Source organism: Platalea leucorodia (genome assembly GCF_965183815.1).
Source record: "Platalea leucorodia genome assembly, contig: HAP1_HAP1_SCAFFOLD_139, whole genome shotgun sequence".
In the NCBI taxonomy this organism is placed as follows: domain Eukaryota; kingdom Metazoa; phylum Chordata; class Aves; order Pelecaniformes; family Threskiornithidae; genus Platalea; species Platalea leucorodia.
In genome coordinates this window covers 54,892-77,548 of record NW_028121402.1, presented here as the reverse complement: position 1 = coordinate 77,548, position 22,657 = coordinate 54,892, and the positions used below count along the sequence as shown (strand labels likewise).

General features: G+C 51.6%; 1 protein-coding gene and 1 pseudogene across 2 annotated transcripts; one reads left to right on the top strand and one right to left on the bottom strand.

Moving 5' to 3' along the window:
* Positions 1 to 4,844: 4,844 nt before the first annotated feature.
* On the top strand, positions 4,845 to 6,059 carry LOC309603589 (olfactory receptor 14J1-like; annotated as a pseudogene). Its single transcript has 2 exons — positions 4,845 to 5,643; positions 6,054 to 6,059. The product of its transcript is annotated as an olfactory receptor 14J1-like (transcript).
* Positions 6,060 to 10,276: 4,217 nt separating this feature from the next.
* LOC309603592 (olfactory receptor 10AG1-like) lies at positions 10,277 to 11,215 on the bottom strand (the record flags this gene model as incomplete). Its single annotated transcript, XM_082338397.1, has 1 exon — positions 10,277 to 11,215. The coding sequence occupies one exon, from the start codon at positions 11,213 to 11,215 to the stop codon at positions 10,277 to 10,279; it is 939 nt and encodes a 312-aa protein (XP_082194523.1).
* Positions 11,216 to 22,657: the final 11,442 nt, after the last annotated feature.

The following is a 22,657-nucleotide window of genomic DNA, read 5'->3' as shown; positions in this document are numbered from 1 at the left end:
CTCTTGTGCTCTATGGAAAGCATCCTTGAAGACCTGCCAGCTCTGTTCTGCTCCTGAGGCCCCTGAGGGCCGTTTCCCAGGGGTCCTGTTGATTAACTCCTTGAAGAGCTGGAAGTTTGCTTTCCTAAAGTTCAGGGTCCTGACTATACGCTTCACCTGACCCTTATGTCTCCGGACTGTGAACCACTGCGTGATCACTGCAGCCGAGGCTGCCTCCAATCCAGATGTCACCAATGAGCTCACTTACATTGGTGACCACCAGGTCCAGTACTGCATCCCCTCTGGTACGGCTGTCTATTACCTGGCTTAGGAAATTGTCCTCCAACAACATGGGTTGGCCCCTGCAGCACATGGAGGTCCCCAGTGGAGCAGATATCAACACTGCAACCCATGGAAGACCCCACACTGGAGCAGGTGGAAGTGCCCTGAAGGGAGGTTTAACCTCATGGACTGCCCGTGCTGGAGCAGGCTCCTGGGAGGAACTGCGGCCTGTGGAGAGGAACCCACACAGAAGCAGGTTTTCTGGCAAGACCTGTGACCCCGTGGGGGACCCATGCTGGAGCAAGTCTGTTCCTGAAGGACTGCACCCTGGGGAAAGGACCCATGCTGGAGTAGTTTGTGAAGAACTGCAGCTCATGGGAGGGACCCATGCCGGAGAGGTTCATGAAGGACTGGATCCCGCAGGAGGGACCCCACCCTGGAGCAGGGGAAGAACGTGAGGAGGAAGGAGCAGCAGAGACAAAGCATTATCAGCTGATTGCAGCCTGCATTCACCATCCCCCTGTGCTGCTTGGGGGAAGGAGGGAAAGAAGTCAGGAGTGAGGCTGAGCCTGGGAAGAAGGGAGGGGTGGGGGTAGGGGGTTTGAGATTTGTTCTTAGTTCTCATTATCCTGTTCTGTTTAATTGGCAATCAATTCATTTCAGTTCTCCGCGTTGAGTCTATTTTGCCCATGACAGTAACTAGGGAGTGATCTCCTTGTCCTTATCTCGACTCATGAGCGTTTTGTCATATTTTCTGCCTTGTCCTGGTGAGGAGGAGGAGGGACAGAGCAGCTTGGTGGGCACCCGGCAGACAGCCAAGGTCAACCCACCACACACCCTTGCTGGCTCTTTTAATCCTCAGTGACAAAGCTAATCCTACCCATTGTCCTTCCCTTAGGGGAGCTCTTTACATCTGACCTGCTCCTTCGCAAAGGAGGCATCCTCCCCTCCTCATCTGCCCTGCTACTCTTTCTGGCAGAGCCTGTCTCCCTCCGTTGCAGCACCCCAGGTGAGCAAGCTGTCCCACCACATCTAATTTAATCCACAAAACTCACAGGGCTGTGAGGGTCCAGTTTCTCCTATCTGTTCCCCTGTTCCTCCTGCCTGTGCACATTTGGGCTGTGGCACCGACTTGTCCCAGGAAAACATGGGAGCAAGGGCCCAAGACCCAACGTATGGAAAGGCTTTGCTTCAGGGCACAGACGCGCTGGAGTGTTTGATAGATGGCAAGGTAAGGAGGAGATGAGGTGCCCACAAAGAGAGCAAACCCTGATGTCTCCAAGGGCAGAGGAGCAGGGCTGGGCAATGACACCTGGCCCAGACAGGGCTTTGGTGTTTCTGCATGAACTCTGCAGAGCTGTGGGGCTTGCAGGACAAACTGCAGGGAGGACAGGGAGCTTCAGAGAAAGTCTCTGGGGGTAACAGACTTTGATCCAGCCACTCTGTGAACATTGTTGTCATCTTCCCTCTTCGTAGCATCAGGCAGGTGAATCTCAGAGATTGAGAGAGAGAATAGCCAAGGGCTGAGAGCACAGGGAGAGGGGAGGGCATCCTGGTGTGATCTGCCTCCCAGTCCTGCAGTGCCCCTGGGTGTGGACGGGACAGACCTTGCATCTGTGCTGTGGTGCTGGTGTTCAGATGGCACACAGGCACCAGACCCACCTGGGGGGCCCTGGGCTGTCTGCCCCACAGCAGCTCCAAGAGGGCACAGCTTTTCTGGAGGTCCTGTGCTGTGTTTGCCTGCTGAGTGCAGTTGTGTTTGGCACCCCAGGCACCGGGCATGGCACTCGAGCCTTTTTTTCATGCCATTAAAATGAGAGCCCTGATGTATTCAGTGCAGGGATGTGGATGCGACTTAGCTTCGCGGTGACTGGAGCTCCAGGGAGTACAGTGGATAGAAGAGACCTGGGTCTCTGTCTGGGGCAGTCCTCCATTTGGTTACCTCAATAGCTCTGCATGCTCCAGGGAGATACTTGACAAAGGCACGGAGGTGGCTGGTGTCAGTGTGGGTGGCAAAGGATATCCCCGTTCCCCCTCGGGCCCTCAGCTGATGCTCAGAAGAATGTGGGTGTTCTCAGAGATTTTCCATCAGAGCTTGCAAACACTTGCCCACGTCTTGGACCACCCCTGGCACCTCAGTCATCACCAAGTGTCTGAGTGTGAGCGCCTGAGTCCCCACTGAATGAAGCCAAGGGGCTCAGAGCAGGAGCTCACAGGCAGGCCACTCTTTTATGCCCTCCTGAACTAAACCAGAGGATTCCCTTTGGCGTGTGGGGTGCATGGGGGGAGCTGGATGCCACTTCAGCCCAAGGGTTTCCAGCTTGGGATGAGATGCCTGTGTTGCCTCGGCTGAATCCCTGCCTGGCACAGGGGAAGCCAACCCCTCCCTTTCCCTGCCTGTGTCTCTTTTTGCTATGGTACAGGAATGGGAGTGTCCAGAGGGGAACATTTACACCTCTTGCAGTCAGCCGCACTCTGGTAGGACAAACCATGCTGCTGGAATCAGTCTCTCTCCACGGTTTAGTGAGGGATTGTCCATGATTACTTGAGTTGACTTCAAAACACATTCCCCTGGAAGGACCAAGCTGTCTTGCAGGAGCAGTCAGCCCTTGGAGCCCCAGGGACATCTCAAAGGAGTCCGGAGGCGGCAGAGAAAGTGGTGCCTTGGGCTGGGCCTCTGCTGCTGAGCTGCGCTGGGCTCCTGGCATGGAGGCAGCTCATGGCAAGTGGGCAGCACTGCAGAGAGACAGCTCTGCCCAGGAGCAGCTCCTGTGCACAGCACAGCAGGGCTGAGGGCGCTGCCTGCAGGCACCAAGGGGAGAGGAGTGGGGAAGAGAGAGACGGCAATCTGGAGGGTAAGGAGAGCTGAGAGCTCTTTGTGGGAGAAATCTTCACAGCCCTAAATACAGTAAGTCTCTGGGTGTAAGGCAGCACCGCTCCGGTTCCTGGAAAGACCTCCTAAAGCTGGCACATGCCACAGCTTATGGAATGTGTCAGGAGGACCCTCAGAGTTTCTCTAGTGTAGAGGAGGAGGACATGCTCCAGAACAAGGATTCCCCACTGCACCCTCAGAGGACTGGCTGTGATGGCTGCCTTCTCCCAGGGATGGCTGCAGGGTGTGAAGGTGGGTGTGCAGCCAGGGGTGCCCAGGGCTGTCCTTCCGAGCAGGGTCCCTGCACCGCAGGGGGCTGTGTGCTGGGGCAGGGACTCTGCCGCCTGCCAGGGTCAGCACTCAGCCTGCCCGGGGAGCTCCCAACAGCGCTATGGGGAGAAGCTGTGGGTAGAAGGAGTGAGCCCTGGCAGGGCAGGGCAGGGTGCTTCCGCTGTTGAGAGGGACCTGCATGCATGAGGGCTGCTCGCAGCTCCAGATCACCCTGAGGACATTTGCAGAGGGTCCTGCTGAAGGATGTTGGAGCAGTATTTACCTGAAAGGGAAGGATTCTGTGCTTTGAGTTTTTCCACTCTTGCTTGGCTGGGTGGGCAGTGGGAGATGGGAATTTATTTCTCTGCTCTGGAGTAGGCAATGAGACCCCAGTTCTCGCTAGGACTTGTCTGAGCTGCTCCTTAGCCCCTGCACACACAGAGATGCCCCTGGGCAGTGCCCTGCTGCCAGGAGGTGCCTGCAGGGCAGAGCTGAGCACACAGCAGGTGGGATGGGCTCTGGGAGCATGGAGAGGGAGGAGACGTGGGGACAGAGAAACTGCTGCCAGAAGGCACAGCTCTAGGCCTCAGAGACATGGGCAGGGAGCAAGAGGGAGCTGCTGCCAGAAATGCTGTGGGAGTGGGGATTCAGGCATCTCCCTGCCATCCCCTGCAGTGCAGGCACAGTTCCCAACGCAACCCTTGATCTCCTCTCCTACCCATCAGAGCCTCTGCCCCCAAAGCCATGGGTCCAGGTCATGAGTCATCACCTCAGCAGCTGGACCTCCAGCTGAAGGCTTCTTGGAATGTGGTACACAAAGAAGATGCTAAAAGCACTTGCCCTACAGTGTTATCATCTGAGCGGCAGTGAGCACAGCTGGGTAAGGAGGCTTCACAGCATGCCCATATGTCTTTCTGTCCTCGCTTCATTTTTTTCTGGAGCATTGCTCCAGAACACAGAAGAGTGTTCTTCCTTGTTTCTCCACCTGTCCGTGGTACTCTTGCTCTCTGGGGTTGGGGTGGGGATGTGGGTCAGCTTTTGTTCTGACGCTGACTGTGGAGGTCCTTCCCCTAGGGGTATCTTCATGGAAACTCGGTGCCCAAGCTGCATTTTAAGCTGTGACGACTCATGGCATTCCCTTGGTAGTAGTGGAGACTGAGCTGACTCATTCCTCATTCAGCTCAGGGAGGGACTTTTCTATGAGTAATGGCATGTTTTCTTCCTCAGAGAACTCTCTCGTCCTTGGACAGGTCCTCATACCCAGAGGGAGCAAATGTCCAACAGCAGCTCCATCACCCAGTTTCTCCTCCTGGCATTCGCAGGCACACGGGAGCTGCAGCTCTTGCACTTCTGGCTCTTCCTGGGCATCCACCTGGCTGCCCTCCTGGGCAACGGCCTCATCGTCACAGTCATAGCCTGCAACCACCACCTCCACAGCCTCATGTACTTCTTCCTCCTTAATCTCTCCATCCTCGACCTTGGCTTCATCTCTACCACTCTCCCCAAAGCCACGGCCAGTTCCCTCTGGGACACCAGGGCCATTTCCTACTCAGGTTGTTCTGCCCAGGTTTTTTTCCTTTTTGTTTTTCATGTCAGCAGAATTTTTTATTCTCACACTCATATCCTATGACCGGTATGTGGCCATCTGCAAACCCCTGCACTACGGGACCCTCCTGGGCAGCAGAGCTTGTGTCCACATGGCAGCAGCTGCCTGGGGCACTGGGTTTCTCAATGCTGTGCTGCACACTGCCAATACATTTTCACTACCCCTCTGCCAAGGCAATGCTGTGGAGCAGTTCTGTGAAATCCCCCACATCCTCAAGCTCTCTTGCTCACACGCCTACCTCAGTGAATTTGGGCTTGTCATGTTTAGTGCTTTTGCATTTTGGTGCTGTTTTGTTTTCATTGTGGTGTCCTATGTGCAGATCTTCAGGGCCGTGCTGAGGATGCCCTCTGAGCAGGGACGCCACAAAGCCTTTTCCATGTGCCTCCCTCACCTGGCCGTGGTCTCCCTGTTTGTCAGCACTGGCATGTTTGCATACCTGAAGACCCCCTCCATCTCCTCCCCATCCTTGGATCTGGTGGTGGCAGTGCTGTACTCGGTGGTACCTCCAGCAGTGAACCCCCTCATCTACAGCTTGAGGAACCAGGACCTCAAGGATGCCTTACGGAAACTGATCCAATGGGTGCTGTATTTCTCTGACAATAACCTGCCTCCCTTCGTCTGCACATTTCCCAGAGTTTGTCCTAGTCCACAAGTCTGCTTTTTCTTTTGTGATAATTCTACTTAGAGATAATTTGCTGGGTTCATATTCCTGTGGACATTTGATCCTGTTGTGTCTGACCGTTGCACAACATGGTGTCACGTGTGGCCTGTCAGTTTGCAGCTCTTCAATAAATGGGGATCTCCTGGGTACAGTTCCTTGCTTCTTCCTCCAAAGTTGCTTCTTTGAAAATGCCCAAGGACTTGGTCTTTTAAAGTTTCTGTTCTCCTTTTGCTCTCAATGGTTTTGGAGTTAAGCTCAGGGTAACGCTGGGTTCCACTGGATGAAAAGCTCTGCTTTTAAAGGCTCTCTTCTTGGTGTCCAGTGGCAGTGGAGATGGCCCATGAGCTCGCCATTATTTCCTCAGGTTGCTTCCTGTTTGACAGGAGTGATAACACGTACCAGACTCTTTGAAAATTAATTTGTAAGGGTCAGGAGAGGATGGGGAATCCCCACGTGCCCTGGGGTTGGAATGAATGGAGACTCAGAAGGTGGAATACCCTCAAATGTGAAGTTCCCCAAAAGTAAAGCACTAAATTGATATATCCACTAAGAAGGACTCTGCAGTGCCATGGGACTCAGTGGGGACTAGCCTGAGAGTGCCTAGCCTCTGCTTCCTCATGCCCATGTGGCCAGCACTAGCCGTGGGGCTGATGGGGAGCCTGAACCCTGCTGTCTTCCCCCCAGCAGCTGCTGTGGCCTTCAGAGGGGCTGGGGCTGTGGGGTGAGTGCCCAGAGCTCTGCAGCAGCCTGCACTGGGAAGTGCCATGGAGCCAGCCCAGGCTGGGCTGCTCTGCTGGGCTGGGCTGGGGAGAGGGCAGGGGAGGTGGGGAGAGGTGGGGAGGGTCTGGGCTGGGCTGGAAAGAGCCCGGGAGAGAAAAACGCCAGTGCAGAGCTAAGGTGTGTGAGTTTGCAGGGTAGGGGCAGCCAGCACTCCCAGTGCAGAGCCAGGTGTCATGGTGAAAGGAAGCAAGGCATCCAAGGTGCAGAAGAGACGGGCCTGGTCTGTGCCATGTGCCCTGAACACCCCAGGGAAGCTGCTGCAGGAAATTGTCCCCGACCAGTCCCACCCACTGGCCATTTCCATCTCTGGCCATACACCCCAGCTCTGAGGAAGGACCTTTGCTGCATGGTCACGCCTGTCCTCCTCTGGGGCTCAGTCATACCCAAGTCCACTGCCATTATTAATAAAAAGGGATGCAGTTTCCTACTGACAGCCATTACACACCAAATCCCACAGCTCTTGCCACAGCTGGTCTCTCAGCCAAGCCCATTCTCAGACAGCTCCAGCTGGATCAGGTGCTCATGACCTTGTCATGACAAATACTGAATACTTCCATTGAGTGAGATCCCAAGTCAGAGGATTTCTTTACATTCAGTTTATAGGCTAAAGCACCCCATGCTCTGCAGATATCTCATTGCCTTATGTCTGGCCAGAAACTTCCTTATTTCAATATCTATCGATTGCCAATTATTATCCTGCCCAGTAATACAGTTACAAGACTGCTTTCACCTTCCTAAAAGCTTAGAATCATAGCATCATAGAATTGTTAAGGTTGAAAAGGACCTCAGAGATCACCGAGCCCAACCTGTTTACCTAAGAGCCTGGTCCACCTCTAAACCATGTCCCTAAGCACCACATCCACGCGTTTTTTGAATACTTCCAGGGGCCGTGATTGCACCACTTCCCTGGACAGTCTGTTCCAATGCTTGACCACTCTCTGCGTGAAGAAATTTTTCCTAATATCAGATCTACATCTCCCCTGGCACAACTTGAGCCCGTTTCCTCTTGTCCTATCCCTTGTTACTTGGCAAAGAGACCAACCCCCACCTCACTACAACCTCCTTTCAGGCAGTTGTAGAGAGCAATAAGGTCTCCCCTCAGCCTCCTCTTCTCCAGACTAAACAGCCCCAGCTCCCTCAGCCGCTCCTCATAGGGCTTGTGCTCTAGACCCTTCACCAGCTTTGTTGCTCTACATTGGACACGCTCTTGCACCTCCATGTCCTTCTTGTAGTGAGGGGTCCAAAACTGAATACAGGATTCAAGGTGCAGCCTCACCAATGACGAGTACAGAGGCACTATCACCTCCCTGGTCCTGCTGGCCACACTATTCCTGACACAAGCCAGAATGCCATTGGCCCTCTTGGCCACCTGGGCACACTGCTGGCTCATGTTCAGGCGGCTGTCAACCAACACCCCCAGGTCCTTTTCCTCTGGGCAGCTCTCCAGCCACTCCTCCCCTAGCCTGTAGCGTTGCATGGGGCTGTTGTGACACAAGTGCAGGACCCTGCCCTGAGCCTTGTTGAATCTCATACAGTTGGCCTCGGCCCATCGACCCAGCCTGTCCAGGTCCCTCTGTAGGGCCTTCCTACCCTCCAGCAGATCAACACTTCCACCCAACTTGGTGTCGTCTGCAATTGTCATAGGACAATTCAGGGTGGAATGGTCTTGTACTCAGGAGGTCTCTAGTTCTACCTTTGGTTCCAAGCAGGGCCAGCTCTGAGGTCTGAGCAGGTTGCTCCATAAATGTCAGCACCCCTGTACAAAGTCTGCCACCATTACGGAAATGGAGATGAGGCATTTGACCAGCTCCTTGAACCCAAGAATGGGTATGCCATGCCTCCTGAGATTCCCAGGAACACCTAAGCTTTGTGTGCAGAGAGGCGTGAGTCCTCCTTTGGTGTCCTGGCCAGTCTCCTGGCAAATGCGGTGCTTTAGGCTGTGGAGAGACTCAAAAGAATCTTTTTGACCAGGTTAGTTTCACTTTTCATGCTGAAATGCAGGGCAGCTGAAGGGAGCTCAGAGCTTCCAGGCTCTCTGCTGCCCAGTTAGGACTTCAGAAACCAGAAATGCAGGTAACGGTGTTGCGTCAGTGTCCAGCACATGGAAATGTTGGCTTCCTTTGGCCCTTGCACAAATCTGGCATCTGTCCCTTGGCCGCCTTTGGCTAAAGAAGAAACAGCTGCCCTCTTTCACCCCCTCCTCCACAAAACAGGGAGAAAAGATAGGAAGCAGGGATAATTTAAGGACAATACTGTCTAAGAAGTGTAATATTTAAATGTAATATTTAAATGATAACGAAGAGCTAGCAGTGAGACAAAAAGCACTGTTCTAAGAACTTCATGCCAGAAGCTAACTACTGAGCACTTATGGCTATTTTGTCAAGTAAAAATGAATGTTGGAATGAAATTAAAGTGCTTTAATTAATCATAATGACAAATAAGAAGGAACTCCTTTACAGCACTGTGCTGTTCCTGTTATTATAGTGATAGTACCGCTCATTCCTTAAACAGCCTTGAGAGCTGCTTTATTCTTCTCATTTCCAAAGCTCAACCTACTCAGATCATCAAATCTCTGCGACCCAAATGTCTCCAACCTCCTCTCATCAAAGGTCTTTTACCCCAGGACACTTCTCACGATCACTTCAATACACTGCCCAGTCTCTATTTTACATCTGGGTGAAGTCAGGGTATTCCTTTGCAAAGCCTTCCCCACAAAAGCCTTTTCTACGTGCTCATCCCACTGGTATCATCACCTCCTGCTGGGTACAGCTCCATCCTCTTTCTGCAGAGCTCCATGGGATGGGCAGTTTTCCTGTTTCTTCTGCCCATTCACCTTCACAACCTTTTTGGATTGTCTGCGTATCAAATGCTGTCTCAGGAAACACGTTTATCCCCCACAGTTTCAGCCATTCCCAATTGTGCTCATGATTTTAAAAAGCTGCATGAAGAAAAGGAACAGGGGGGTGTTTGGAGCGATGGTGCTTGTCTTCCCAAGTCACCGTTACGCGTGATGGAGCCCTGCTTTCCTGGAGATGGCTGAACACCTGCCTGCCCATGGGAAGGAGGGAATGAATTCCTTGCTTTGCTTTGCTTGCACACACGGTTTTTGCTTTACCTGTTAAACTGCCTTTATCTCAACCCACGATTTTCTCTACTTTTACCCTTCTGATTCTCTCCCCCATCCCACCAGGGGGGTAGTGAGCGAGTGACTGTGTGGTGCTTAGCTGCTGGCTGGGGTTAAACCACGACAAACAGAAACTCCAGAGGTCTCTGGGCCCCTGTTCCAGTGTTGGACTGGCCCCCTGGTGATTTTGTTTTCTTTTTATTCTTTATGTCAAGTTAGTCAAGCATTACACAGCTCAGTGCAAGACATCATAGACAGGGGAAGATGACCTTCATGTCTTTTAACTTTTTTAAGCTGATTCCACACAGGACACTGTAGATAGTCCGTGGCATCTAGCAAGTGATTTCTCAAGCCTGAGGGCAGTCATCTCTTCATCGGTTGTGTCACCCTCTGGGCCCTACTGACTACTGACCATGCTTTGACTCTTTCCCTTGAACGTTACGTTGGTCAGACGCAGCTTGAAGTAGCTATTGGCATCATGCTCTTGAGGGGCACTGAAGGTGCTCTGGAGTACAAAGATATCATGGTGGGGCATGGCGTAACAGGAATGCCTCAGGAGACCTCTCCCCTTCTTGAGGAGGATGAAAGCCAGGCTGGACACATGGTTTTGTCTGAGCAAATACGGGATGCTTTGTTCAGGCAACCACGTAACCCAGTGGGACTTTTGGTACTGCTTGGGACTATTTTACATCCTCGGTAGCATCACTTTGTCCATAGGAGTCTCCTCAAGGCAATTCTCACTTCCTTATTCCTCAGGCTATAGATGACAGGGTTAAACATGGGGGTCACAACTGTGTAAAACAGGGCAAGGTATTTGTCGGTGTCTACCGAATCCCTTGACCGTCGCTTTAAGTAGACGACTGTGGCCGAGCCATAGAAGAGCATCACCACCCCAAGGTGTGACGAGCAGGTGGAATAGGCTTTGCGTCTGCCCAGACCTGAAGGCATTTTCAGAATCGCCCTAATAATTTGAATGTAAGAAGTAACTATTAAGGAGAAGGGAAGGATTGCGAAGAGCAGGATGATGGTGTACAGCATCACTTGGTTCCAGAACGTGTCTGCACAGGCCAGTTCCAGCAGTGGGGGGACATCGCAGAAAAAGTGATGGAGGTCATGGGATGCACAGAAGGGCAAAGTGAACAGCTGGTAGGTCTGTCCTACTTGCACTGGTACGACAGCCACCCAGGACCCCACCACCAGTCTGATGCAGAGACCCCTGCTCATGACGAGGGTGTAGCGCAGGGGGTCACATATGGCTATGCAGCGGTCGTAGGCCATGGCAGCCAGGAGAAGGCATTCAATGCTGCCCAGCAAAACCAGGCAATACAGCTGGGCAGCACAGCCCAGGAAGGAGATCCTGCCATCCGCCCGCAGGAAACCCACCAGCATTTTTGGCAGAGTGACTGATGTGTAGCAGATCTCCAGGGTGGACAAGTTCCTCAGGAAGAAATACATGGGGCTGTGGAGGCTTGAGTCCACCACTGTGATGAGTGCAATCAGGCTGTTCCCTGTGAGGATCATGAGGTATATGGCCAGGAATGCTGTGAAGCACAGGCCCTGCAGGCCGGAGTGGTCAGAAAATCCCAGAAGAATGAATCCGGATCCAACGGTGTGATTCTCCAAGCCTTTTCTTTGGGGCATTTTCCCTAGACAGAGCAATCCAAACATCAGGCTCTTAGAGGATGCTAATGGCCTGTCCACCATCCCACACACTTCAAGCCTAGAGAAAGACTACGAACATCAGCGTACATGTGATTGCAGGATTAGGCGAGCTGGACCAAGATCTGCCTGAATGTCTGGAAATCTAACATGGTTCGCTTGCTGCAGGGGGAGGGTTAAAAAGAGGAAAGAACAGAATCCTTGAGCCTGAATGGCTGGGTTTTTTTAATATGGGTAAAAGAAACTTGACTTTCTTTTTCAGAGTTGATTTTCTTAAACAGAATACCTGGTGAGAGATGAGAAAAAAAGGAAGAAAAAGGATAAATACTCACCCTTTTAAGAACAGTCTTGCTTACGTTCCTTGTCCAGATCTTGTCAGAGCTGCATTGAATGTAAGAACACGAAGAAGAAATAGGGTGAAAAGGAGGAAAGGGATGAAAAGGGGAAGACAAAGCAAGGCAAGGCCAGGCAAGGAGAGGCAATCAAAAGAAAGCGAGGCAAGGCCTGACTTGATTCTTAGATCTCAACGAGAGAGATTCATCCCAGCTCTCCTCACCTGTAAGAGCTCATCCCCTGGCGCCGTGTTTGCACACAAACATCTTGGAGACTATTTGAGACCTGAATCATTACTTTTTACATGGTGAAGGGTGAATCCCATCAGAAGTACAACAGGCTTCTATCTGCCAACGAATCGAGTGACACTGATGCATCCAGGGGACATTTGAACAAGACGGATAAGCAGCAGTTTATGCATAAATCTCAAGTTTTCAGAGTGCTAAAAGACATTTTAATGCAAGCAATCAAACTGCTTGATGCACTTTTCAGTTATGCAGAGAAGAAAGTGATTAAAATTTGGTGATCTCCTTACGATACCCAATTTTCCGGAGCAGGTCAGGCTTTTATAACTTCTGAATGAGGCCTGAATAATTCAGCATTCCTAAACTTGCTGCTCTGTCGCTTGGATTTCTGACAGCTTACAAATCCAGCCGAGGGCCCATTCGCTCTGACCCCAGCCCTGCAGTGCTTCCCACTCCCCTGCAAGCCCTCGCAGAAGCAGAGCGATGCTCTTGCTGCCTGGGGAACTGAGCCTTCCCTTTGCATTCCCCACCTTCCCAGAGCACAAAGACTTCGTGCTGGGCACACTTGAGGGATGGGAGCTACAAGCAAGCAGCGCTGCAAGAGCTGGTTGCTTTTTCTGCAAAGAGACTCAGCTGAACGATGTTTTAGAACCTCAGCTTGACATGGGGAAAGAATACCCTCTTCCAGGCAGAGGACTGAGGATGCTGGCCATGTCTATCACTACCTCCCTTTGAGGAGTCTTCTTAAACTCGGATGTACTAAAGATGAGAACAGCCGGTCAGAAAACATGTGATAAAAGCATTCAGACTAGCCAAGTGAAAAACACAGGGTGGTTTTCTCAAGAGAAAAATCCAAATTCACAAAAACACACGGTCCTAATGGTGAGATCCTTTTCCCAAGGTATTCCAGCCTTTTTCCTGTTTCTTTCCATCTCATAGAAGTGCCATTCAAAATTTCCAAGATAAAATTAAGGTTTGCATGAGTGAAAAGTCACCATGATTGTTTTCTAATCTACCTACTTTTTCGTATAAATGTACAGAAAAATAAAATACTTCTCTGATACCCACATTTATTTTAAATTAAGGCTTTCACTCAAAGCAACCATTTACATGCAGGTTACCCACGTACCAGCATTTCCTGCTTGTTTCAAAATGCCCTCAAACATACAGCCTGTTCTTTTTAACTCTCCGATGTCTCAGTGCTTCACAAGGTCATGGGCACAGCACGGTTCAGGTTAGCTTTGGTCATGGGAAACTGCCAGAGTACTTCTTAGATGGTGACTATCTCACGGGCGGCACTTTTCAAAGCTGAAGGAAGCCCATTTCCGTGTCCAGCCAAGCTGCACAGATGCCTGCAGCTGCTTCTGGCGGTGTCTGTGCTGCCACACTATCTCAGCATTTCAGGGCATGCCAAAAGGGATTTACCGTTGCCAGGAGCCAAGAGGCAGGAACACCCTCCTCAGTCCATGGTGCTGCAGGAGGCAGTGGTGACCTCTTTTTCTCTCCGTCATTCCCCTCGAAACCACCTGGATATGGCTCTCTGGACACGTCTCTGTCACTCTCACCTGGTTATAAGACAGTTAGGAAGCAGCCTCAGGAGAGAAGGCGGGGATGCTGGTGCTGCCACTGCTCCTCCCTGGACACCCACGGCACCAGGAACTATTTTAGAAAGACTGTCAGAATCACGGGCACCAGCCTGACAAGCACCTTCCAGCATAACTATCGGTCTTTAGAAAGAGAAAAACTGAGACATGAGGTTTAGCTGCTCAAAGGACAAGTGCCCGTGTTATCCTCAAGACGGAGGTGGCCCTGAGAGGTTGAACTCTGACTGCTTGTGGTGTCTGCATGCTGGTTCACATCCAGAAAGAGCTTGGAGAGGAAGCTTGGGTTTGGGACATCTGCATGGCAAGGAAAAAAGGACCGTGTCATGGCACTACGTTGCAGATCTCTGTTTCTGTACAGAATAATTTGGCCCCAGTGCCTCAAGAATGGTTGACTGAGTCTGACCTAGGTAGACTTGGTGTCTTTATAGCCAATAGCACAAATAACCCCTCCAGAGGAAAGGATCTCCCACCACTGTGTGAGGTAAATGCAGTCCCTGATTCCTTGCTCTGAAACCCGACATGTGACTCAACAGCCTCCAGTCTGTCCTTTCGGGTTACCCAACAAAGTCAGGATTAAGACAAGAGGCTCATCTCCCACCAGGACCAAAGGACCCAATGGTCAGGAAGGCTATGAAGTGCTGTGGCTTGGACAAATCCAGGCACTGCAGGGTGCTTTCCTCCTGTCAGAGCTGTAGGATTGTAAATATGGAGAGAGACCGGGGTCAGCAGAGCTACTCCAGGAGAAATATCCCACCCAAAGCCTGGTTATCTATGTAACTAAGCTCTGATTAGAGCTCAACAGAGAAACAATGGCCATGGTATATGAGAAATAGAAAATGGTTCGTCTGACCTGAGTCTGATTTGGGTGACACACAGTGGTGCCCACAGCCATGGTGCCTACAGCCTCCAGTTCATGAGGAAGCAGAGGGCAGCTGCTCATGCTGCCAGGCCTTGAACCAGCACTGACAGGATGATACCAGGATGCTCGCCTGTCCATCCCATCTACCCAAATTATCTTTTCTTTCTAATGCTGTTACCATAGTAATCATTGCCTGAGACGGTATTACAGATGTCGTTACACAGGTGCTGTTGGCCTTGCAAGATGCTTTAGGATACCTGTTAGGTTAGTCAGGGTTTGGGTTCAGGTTTGAGTTAGAGTTAGGGTTAGGGTAAGAGTTATGGTTACACCTGGTTTAGAGTTAGACTTCAGGCTGTGGCTGATGTTCGTTTCGGGTTAGGTAAGGGCTAGAGTTAGAGTTGAGGTTTATGATTGGAGTAGTGGTAGGGCTAGTTTCGGTAATGGTTAGGGTAAGGTTTAAGGTAAAAGGGTTAGTTCAGGGTTAGGTTAGGAAGCATTTGTCTTCCCAAGTTACCATGAATGTTCCCCCTTCCTCCTTCTTTCCCCCAGCTTTTTTTTGCTGAACATGACATCACATGGTATGGAATATCCCTTTGGTCAGTTGGGGTCAGCTGTCCCAGCTCTGTGCCCTCCCAGCTTCTTGTGCACCCCCAGCCTATTTGCTGGTGGGGTGGTGTGAGAGGCAGAAAAGGCCTTGACAATGTGCAGGCCCTGCTCAGCAATAGCTAAAACATCCCTGTGTGATCAACATTGTTTTGGTCACAAATCCAAAGCATGGCCCCATCTGGCTGCTATGAAGAATCACAGAATCCTAGAATGCTTTGGGATGGAAGGGACCTTTGAAGGTCATCTAGTCCATCCCCCCTGCAATTGGCAGGGACATCTACAACCAGATCAGGTTGCTCAGAGCCCCATCCAGCCTGGCCTTGAATGTTTCCAAGGATGGGGCATCTCCCACCTCTCTGGGCAACCTGTGCCAGTGTTTCACCACCCACATTGTAAAAAAGTTCTTCCTTATATCTAGTCTGATTCTACCCTCGTTTAGTTTAAAACCATTACCCCTTGTCCTATCGCTACAGGCCCTGCTAAAAAGTCTGTCCCCATCTTTCTTCTAAGCCCCCTTTAAGTTCTGAAAGGCCGCAATAAGGTCTCCCCACAGCCTTCTCTTCTCCAGGCTGAACAGCCCCAGCTCTTTCAGCCTTTCCTCATGATAGAGGTGTTCCAGCCCTCGGATCATTTTTGTGGCCCTCCTCTGGCCCCACTCCAACAGGTCCATGTCCTTCCTGTGTGGAGGACCCCAGAGCTGGACGCAGTGCTCCAGTGGGGTCTCCCCAGAGCAGAGCAGAGGGGCAGAATCCCCTCCCTCACCCCGCTCGCCACACTTCTTTTGATGTAGACCGGGATACAGTGGGCTTTCTGGGCTGGGAGAGCACATTGCTGGCTCACATCCAGCTTTTAGTCTGTCGGTACCCCCAAGGCCTTCTCGGCAGGGCTGCTCTCAATCCCTTCATCCCCCAGCTTGTACTGATACCAGGGATTGCCCTGACCCAGGTGCAGGACCTTGCACTTGGCCTTGTTGAACCTCATGAGGTTCACACAGGCCATCTCTCCAGCTTGTCCAGGTCCCTCTGGATGGCATCCTGTCCCTCAGGCGTGTCGACTGCACCACTCAGGTTGGCGTCAACTGCAAACTTGATGAGGGTGCACTTCATCTCGCTGTCTGTGTCATTGATGAAGATATTGAACAGCACTGGCCCCAGAATGGACCCCTGAGGGACACCACTCATCACTGTTCTCCATCTGGACATCGAGCCATTGACCACTACCCTCTGGATGCGACCATCCAGCCAGTTCCTTATCCACTGAACAGTCCACCCATCAAATCCATAACCTTCCAATTTAGAGAGGAGGATATTGTGGGGGACCGTGTCAAAGGCCTTAAAGAAGTCCAGATAGATGACATCTGTAGCTCTTCCCCCATCCACTGATGTAGTCACTCCTTCACAGAAAGCTACTAGGTTGGTCAGGCAGGACTTGCCCTTGGTGAAGCCGTGCTGGCTGTCCCGAATCACCTCCCTGTCCTCCATGTGCCTTAGCATAGCTTCTAGGGGGTTCTGTTCCATGATCTTCCCAGGCACAGAGGGGAGGCTGACAGCTCAGTAGTTCCCAGGGTCCTTTGTACCCTTTTTAAAAACGGCTGCAATATTTCCCTTTTTCCAGTCCCCAGGGACTTCACCCGACTGCCATGACTTTTCAAATATCATGGAGAGTGGCTTAGCAAGTACATCAGCCAATTCCCTCAGGACTCTGGGATGCATCTCATCAGGACCCATAGACTTATGTACCTTCAGGTTCCTTAGGTGGTCACGAACCTGATCTTCTCTTACAGTGGGAGGACTTCTGCCCTCCCGATCCCCATCGCATGGCCCATTGACTCGGGAGGTATGAGGAGAGAGGTTGCCAGTGAAGACCGAGGCAAAGAAGTTGTTGAGTACCTCAGCCTTCACCTCGGCTGTTGCTACCAGCTCGCCACTTCTGCTCATCAGAGGGGGTCCGCTTTCCTTAACCTTCCTTTTCTGGTTAACGTACCTATAGAAGCCCTTGTTATTCTTCGTATCCCTCACCAGGTTCAGCTGCAGCCGAGCCTTGGCCTTCCAGATCCCATCCTTACACAACCGGGCAGCATCCCTGTACTATTCCCAAGCCACCAGTCCCTTCTTCCACTGCCTGTGCAATCTCTTCTTGCCCTTTAGTTTGACCCCACAGGTCATGGCTCAGCCATGCCAGCCTCTTCCCTCCCTTGCCCGATTTCCTGCACCCGGGGACTGAGATCTCTTGTGCTCTATGGAAAGCATCCTTGAAGACCTGCCAGCTCTGTTCTGCTCCTGAGGCCCCTGAGGGCCGTTTCCCAGGGGTCCTGTTGATTAACTCCTTGAAGAGCTGGAAGTTTGCTTTCCTAAAGTTCAGGGTCCTGACTATACTCTTCACCTGACCCTTATGTCTCCGGACTGTGAACCACTGCGTGATCACTGCAGCCGAGGCTGCCTCCGATCCAGATGTCACCAATGAGCTCACTTACATTGGTGACCACCAGGTCCAGTACTGCATCCCCTCTGGTACGGCTGTCTATTACCTGGCTTAGGAAATTGTCCTCCAACAACATGGGTTGGCCCCTGCAGCACATGGAGGTCCCCAGTGGAGCAGATATCAACAGATGTCAGCAGAATTTTTTCTTCTCACACTCATGTCCTATGACCGGTATGTGGCCATCTGCAAACCCCTGCACTACGGGACCCTCCTGGGCAGCAGAGCTTATGTCCACATGGCAGCAGCTGCCTGGGGCACTGGGTTTCTCAATGCTGTGCTGTACACGGCCAATACATTTTCACTCCCCCTCTGCCAAGGCAATGCTGTGGACCAGTTCTTCTGTGAAATCCCCCACATCCTCAAGCTCTCCTGCTCACACTCCTACCTCAGTGAATTTGGGCTTGTCATGTTTAGTGCTTTTGCATTTTGGTGCTGTTTTGTTTTCATTGTGGTGTCCTATGTGCAGATCTTCAGGGCCGTGCTGAGGATCCCCTCTGAGCAGGGACGCCAGAAAGCCTTTTCCACGTGCCTCCCTCACCTGGCTGTGGTCTCCCTGTTTGTCAGTACTGTCATATTTACCTACCTGAAGCCCCCCTCCATCTCCTCCCCATCGCTGGATCTGGTGGTGGCAGTGCTGTACTCAGTGGTGCCTCCAGCAGTGAACCCCCTCATCTACAGCATGAGGAACCAGCAGCGCAAGGATGCAGTGTGGAAACTTTTATAACCGGATGTGTTCCTGGAGCAATAAACTGCCCATTGTCTTCATAGCTGTTATAATGTAACTCATTGCAGGTGCAGCCTGTCTTCTGTATTTTTTGTTATTGTTGTGGTGGTCCTGTGGCCACAGGCAAGGACAGGCAATGAGCACTTCTGTGACAGAGCTGGCCTCCATAACAGCATTTCCAAAGAAAGGTGATGTCCTCAGGGCATTGCATGAAGGCTTAGTTCTTCTTCCAGAGATTCTCTCAAGAACAAGCTCAAGACAGTGCCCTGGTGAGGAAAACACCAGTGAACAAGTGAAGCGTGTGAGTGTGCAGGGCTGGGGCACACCGCAGTGTTCTGGCACAGCCAGGCCTCCAGGGACAGACTTGTAGGACCAGAAGAGCAGGGTCTGGTCTGTGCCCGTGTTTGCCTGACACCCTGGGCAAGGTGCCCCAGGGCAATGGCCACAGACCAGCCCCTTGCAACCACCATTCCCAGCACTGGCCTCTCACTCCAGCTCGGAGAGGTTCTTTATGGAGGGACACCGAATGACTAGGTCAGACGTCCATGTTTGCATTGCACAGAGGAGTCTTAAGCATGCACAGAGCGTGCATGTGGGGAGATGAACCAGAGGGAGCCTGAATGCCATCAGCTGTTCCTAGAGGTGCCATGAAGGCCTGTGGGACAGACAGTGCCTTGAGGTCACTTCACTTTGAGAGTAACATCCCATGGAAAACCACCTGAATGCAGCATTGGGATGTGCTTCTGTGAACCGAGGTCCCTGGGTCCATTCCTCATGCCAAGGGGCATCTCAGACAGATGTGGAGCAGGGCGATACACCGCAGGGCTGAGGTGCCTCCCAGCCTCTGGCAGTGGCAACAGGAGGCCAGAGAGTCATTATGCCTGCTGCAGTGCACTGCCTCCACATGTGCAAGGGAAGGACTCGTGCCTCTGAGCACCCTTGTCTGTAGGAGGAGTGCATGAGGCCAGCTCAGATATGGACACCTCACAGGGCCCTGCCCTTTCTGTCTGTGACTCCAGGTACAAACCCCCCTGGCCCAGGGAGATTCATCTCACCTGCCTCGGACAGACTCATTGCAAATGCTCCTGTCTGCTCACGTCACCCTTTCTGGATTGTGCCCTCAAAGGTGTCAGAGCCATCAGAGAGGTTCTGGGGTCCTTGGAAAAGGCAGACAACATCACCTCAGTCCCTGGGAAGGGGATGGGCCAAATACTGCTGCAGCCATTTCCAGGTACTTGTAGGACAAGGAAGGGATTGCCGAACCTGTATGGGTAGGGGAAAGAAGGGGATGTTTTGTACGTGGGCCTTAGGAAGGGTTTTGACATGGTTTCCCAGAGCCTCTTTATGGCCACATTGGTGATACCTGGACTGAAGAAGTGGGTGATGTAGTGGGTGGGAAGGTGGCTGGTGGATCCAGCCCAAATGTCAGCAGTGGTAGAGTCCTCCTGGTGGCCACTTCCTAGTGGCATCCCTCAGTGCAAGCACTGGGGCCAACACTCTGGAGTGTCTTCATTAACTGCCTGGATAATGTGCCAGAGTGCCTTTTCAGCTCCTTTGTGGGTGATGCCAAAGTGGGCAGAGCTCTTGAGTGACCTCATCTTGTTCACCCTGCCTTGAGCAGGACAGGCGGACAAGGTGATGTTCAGGGGTCTCTTCCAAGCTGAGTTATTCCAGGATTCAATGAGTCTTTTCCTTGGAGAGCTTTTTGAAGACAGAAGTGACAGAGGAAGAAGGTAAAAACAGAGACAGATACTAGATAAAACTGATGAAACAAGCTTACGTTTATCTGTTCAAATACTGAGCCACAAGGAGGGTTAATGCTGGGTACAGTATCATGTGGTCAAATGTGTCTCAGGAACTCATAATCCAGTAGGAAGCCAATGGCTGTGAAGGGGGCTGTGAGGTCACTTCTGCCTCTGGAGGTGAGAGGCCAACAGCAGGAATGTGTCTGGGAAAGGCACTGTGAGGTCACTTCTTCCTGAAACAGCCGATAGGTCAGCCCTTGACTCATGGCCGGGACATGTGCTTCTAAACTCACCTCTGCCGGTGTCTGTGACGAACCAGCAGAAGGCACCTGGTTGGCACATTGGCTGGGAGACCCCCTCTGCCGAAGGACCTAGGCTCACTCCGGGAAGGGGGCTTGTAGTTTGGCTGTCCTGTCTCTTCTGCCTGAGTACAGGATGGGACAGCAGGCATGCAGCTCAGTCATGTCTACCTTAGAAGGTGAAAGGCTAGCAGCCATGGAAGATCATGGTGAAGCTACTTCTGTCTGGTCAGGTGAAAGGCCAGAAGAAGGCTGATGGGTTGGGGTGCCTGCTTGAAAGGTTGTTTCCCGGATAGTGGAGCTTTTCTTGGAGGTAGGAAGGAGCAGGAGAGAGAAACAGTGCCACACAGTGCAGCTTGAATGGTGGAGATTGGACATGAGGAGGAAGAAATGTCACTCAGAGGGTAGTGCTGTGGTAGATGAAGTCCTCCAGAAGGAGTATGAGATCAGTCCATCTCCTTGTGTTTCAAGGAACAGAGTGTGAGGGTGGACAGCCATCAGTGAATGTATGGAAATGTCAGGGTGAGAGCAAGGTGAGGAAGCGAGATGGGTGTCTGCAGCCTGCAGGGCAAAAGAAGCAGCTGTGCGACAGCGTAGGACAAGCTGTGGTGGAGATGGCAAAGAGCGCTGACAAGGCTGGAAGTCGCCAAGAGAACCCAAGGCTTTGTCCCCCTGGGTACAGCAACCGTCCCTGCCACCAAGGCCTGTGAGGAGACATGTTGTCCTAAGGCAGTGGGGGGGCCTCATTGCCTCCTTGCACACCCCCAGTAAGGCTGGGAGCTGTCATAGCCTTGTCCTGCACTCAGCATCACCCCCCCACACACACATCCCACTGCCCCAGGAAGAGCCCTGAGCAATGCGTGAGGGACAGGACCTGCCTTCCCCGGGGCTGGGGGTCAGAGCTTGGCCTCTCTGCTTCATAAAACAAAGCCAGGGTTTCCTCAGCAGCTGAGCTGCCTGCACATTCCCTTTGCCTGCCTGCAATCAGCGCCTCCAATTCTCTGCTCTAACGAGTCCCTGGGGAGGCTTTGCCAGTAATGGCCCTCAGTGGGGCTTATGAATACTTCAAGGTACTTTGGGTATTGCTTTTGAGGTTGACTCTTTGAGAGGTTTGTGCAATCTCTTCTCAGTGCCGGAAGCTGAAGGACTCAGCACAAATCCTCCATGGGGCTCATTAAAATAAAGCAAGCCCTAACGAGCCATGTCTCTTCCCGTAATTTTCATCAGGTCTTCAAGAGGTGTACAGATAATTGGAGTTGTTTCCTAGTGTAGTTACGGGGAAAGATTTCAAAGAGCTTCTAATAAACATAAGGTTTTATTTTCAAGGGTGTAGTTTATTAGTTTTCAGTTTCGAGAAGAGGTGATGGCAGCATTCTCCAATAGATATTGCTGCAGGGTGTCTCCTCAGGAGGTCTGGACTGGTAGGAGAAGCTTCCCCTTGGGATCCAAGTTTCGCATTTCTGACTGAAACTCTTTTAGCTATTGCTGAACAGTTCTTAAACAACAGGAAGGCCTTCTCATGCTGTTTCTCACGCTGCCCTTCCAATGAGTGGGCTGGGGTTGGGCAAGAAGCTGGGAGGGTATGCAGCCAGGACAGCTGACCTCAAATGACCAAAGGGATATTGCATTCCAGAGGGTATCACGCTCAGCAATAAAAGCCCAGGGAAAGGAACAGGAAGGGGGGACATTTGTGGTTATGACATTTGTCTTCCCAAGTCATCATTACATGTTATGAAGGCCTGGAAGGTTTCCTGGAAATGGCTGAACATTTCCCTGCCAATGGCATGGAGTGAATTAATTCCTTTTTTGCTTTGCGTGTGAAGGCAGCTTTGCCTAACTTATGAACCTTTCTTAATTCCAACCCATGAGCTTTTCTCACTCTTACCTTTCCAGTTCTCTTCCCCAGGCTGCTGTTGGGGGAGTGAGCGAGTGATTGGGTGGCTGATTAGTTACTGGCTGGGGTCAACCCACCACACTTGTTAATCCTTTTCACATTGGTCATACCTGTCTTCTTTTACATCCTCCTGTGGTGTTTCTGAGATGGTTGCTGTGCTACTTTCTACCTTGGGCAGCAAATCCATGAAACAGGTCACCCCTTACCTTACCTGTAGTGTCCTGCAATTGCTCATGGTGTTATCTTGTCAGAGTGTCGGGCATCTGCACACATACCATGACATCGGAGCCACTACCTTGCAGTGTTCCCAAAGAGAAGAGATTCAGCTGAAGCTGAGGGTCTCTACATCAGACAATCATGAGAGGAGAATTCAATCATTGGCACCCAGGAATGTCACCTTTATTCATTTCTTCTCCTCCCAAGACCTGAGCAAGTGATAGGGAGAAAGGAAGAAAGGAGAGGGTTCCTCACTGCTTTTGCAGTCCACACACAGCTGAACTTTGTCCTACTATCAAAGGTTTAATCCAGGTTAGTTTTGCTACCAAGCATGACTTTTTGAAAGTGTTCTGATACCGTGTGCCTCTCTTTTTAAGGAATAGAGAGTCTAGAAAGGCATCATCCAACATAAACAGCT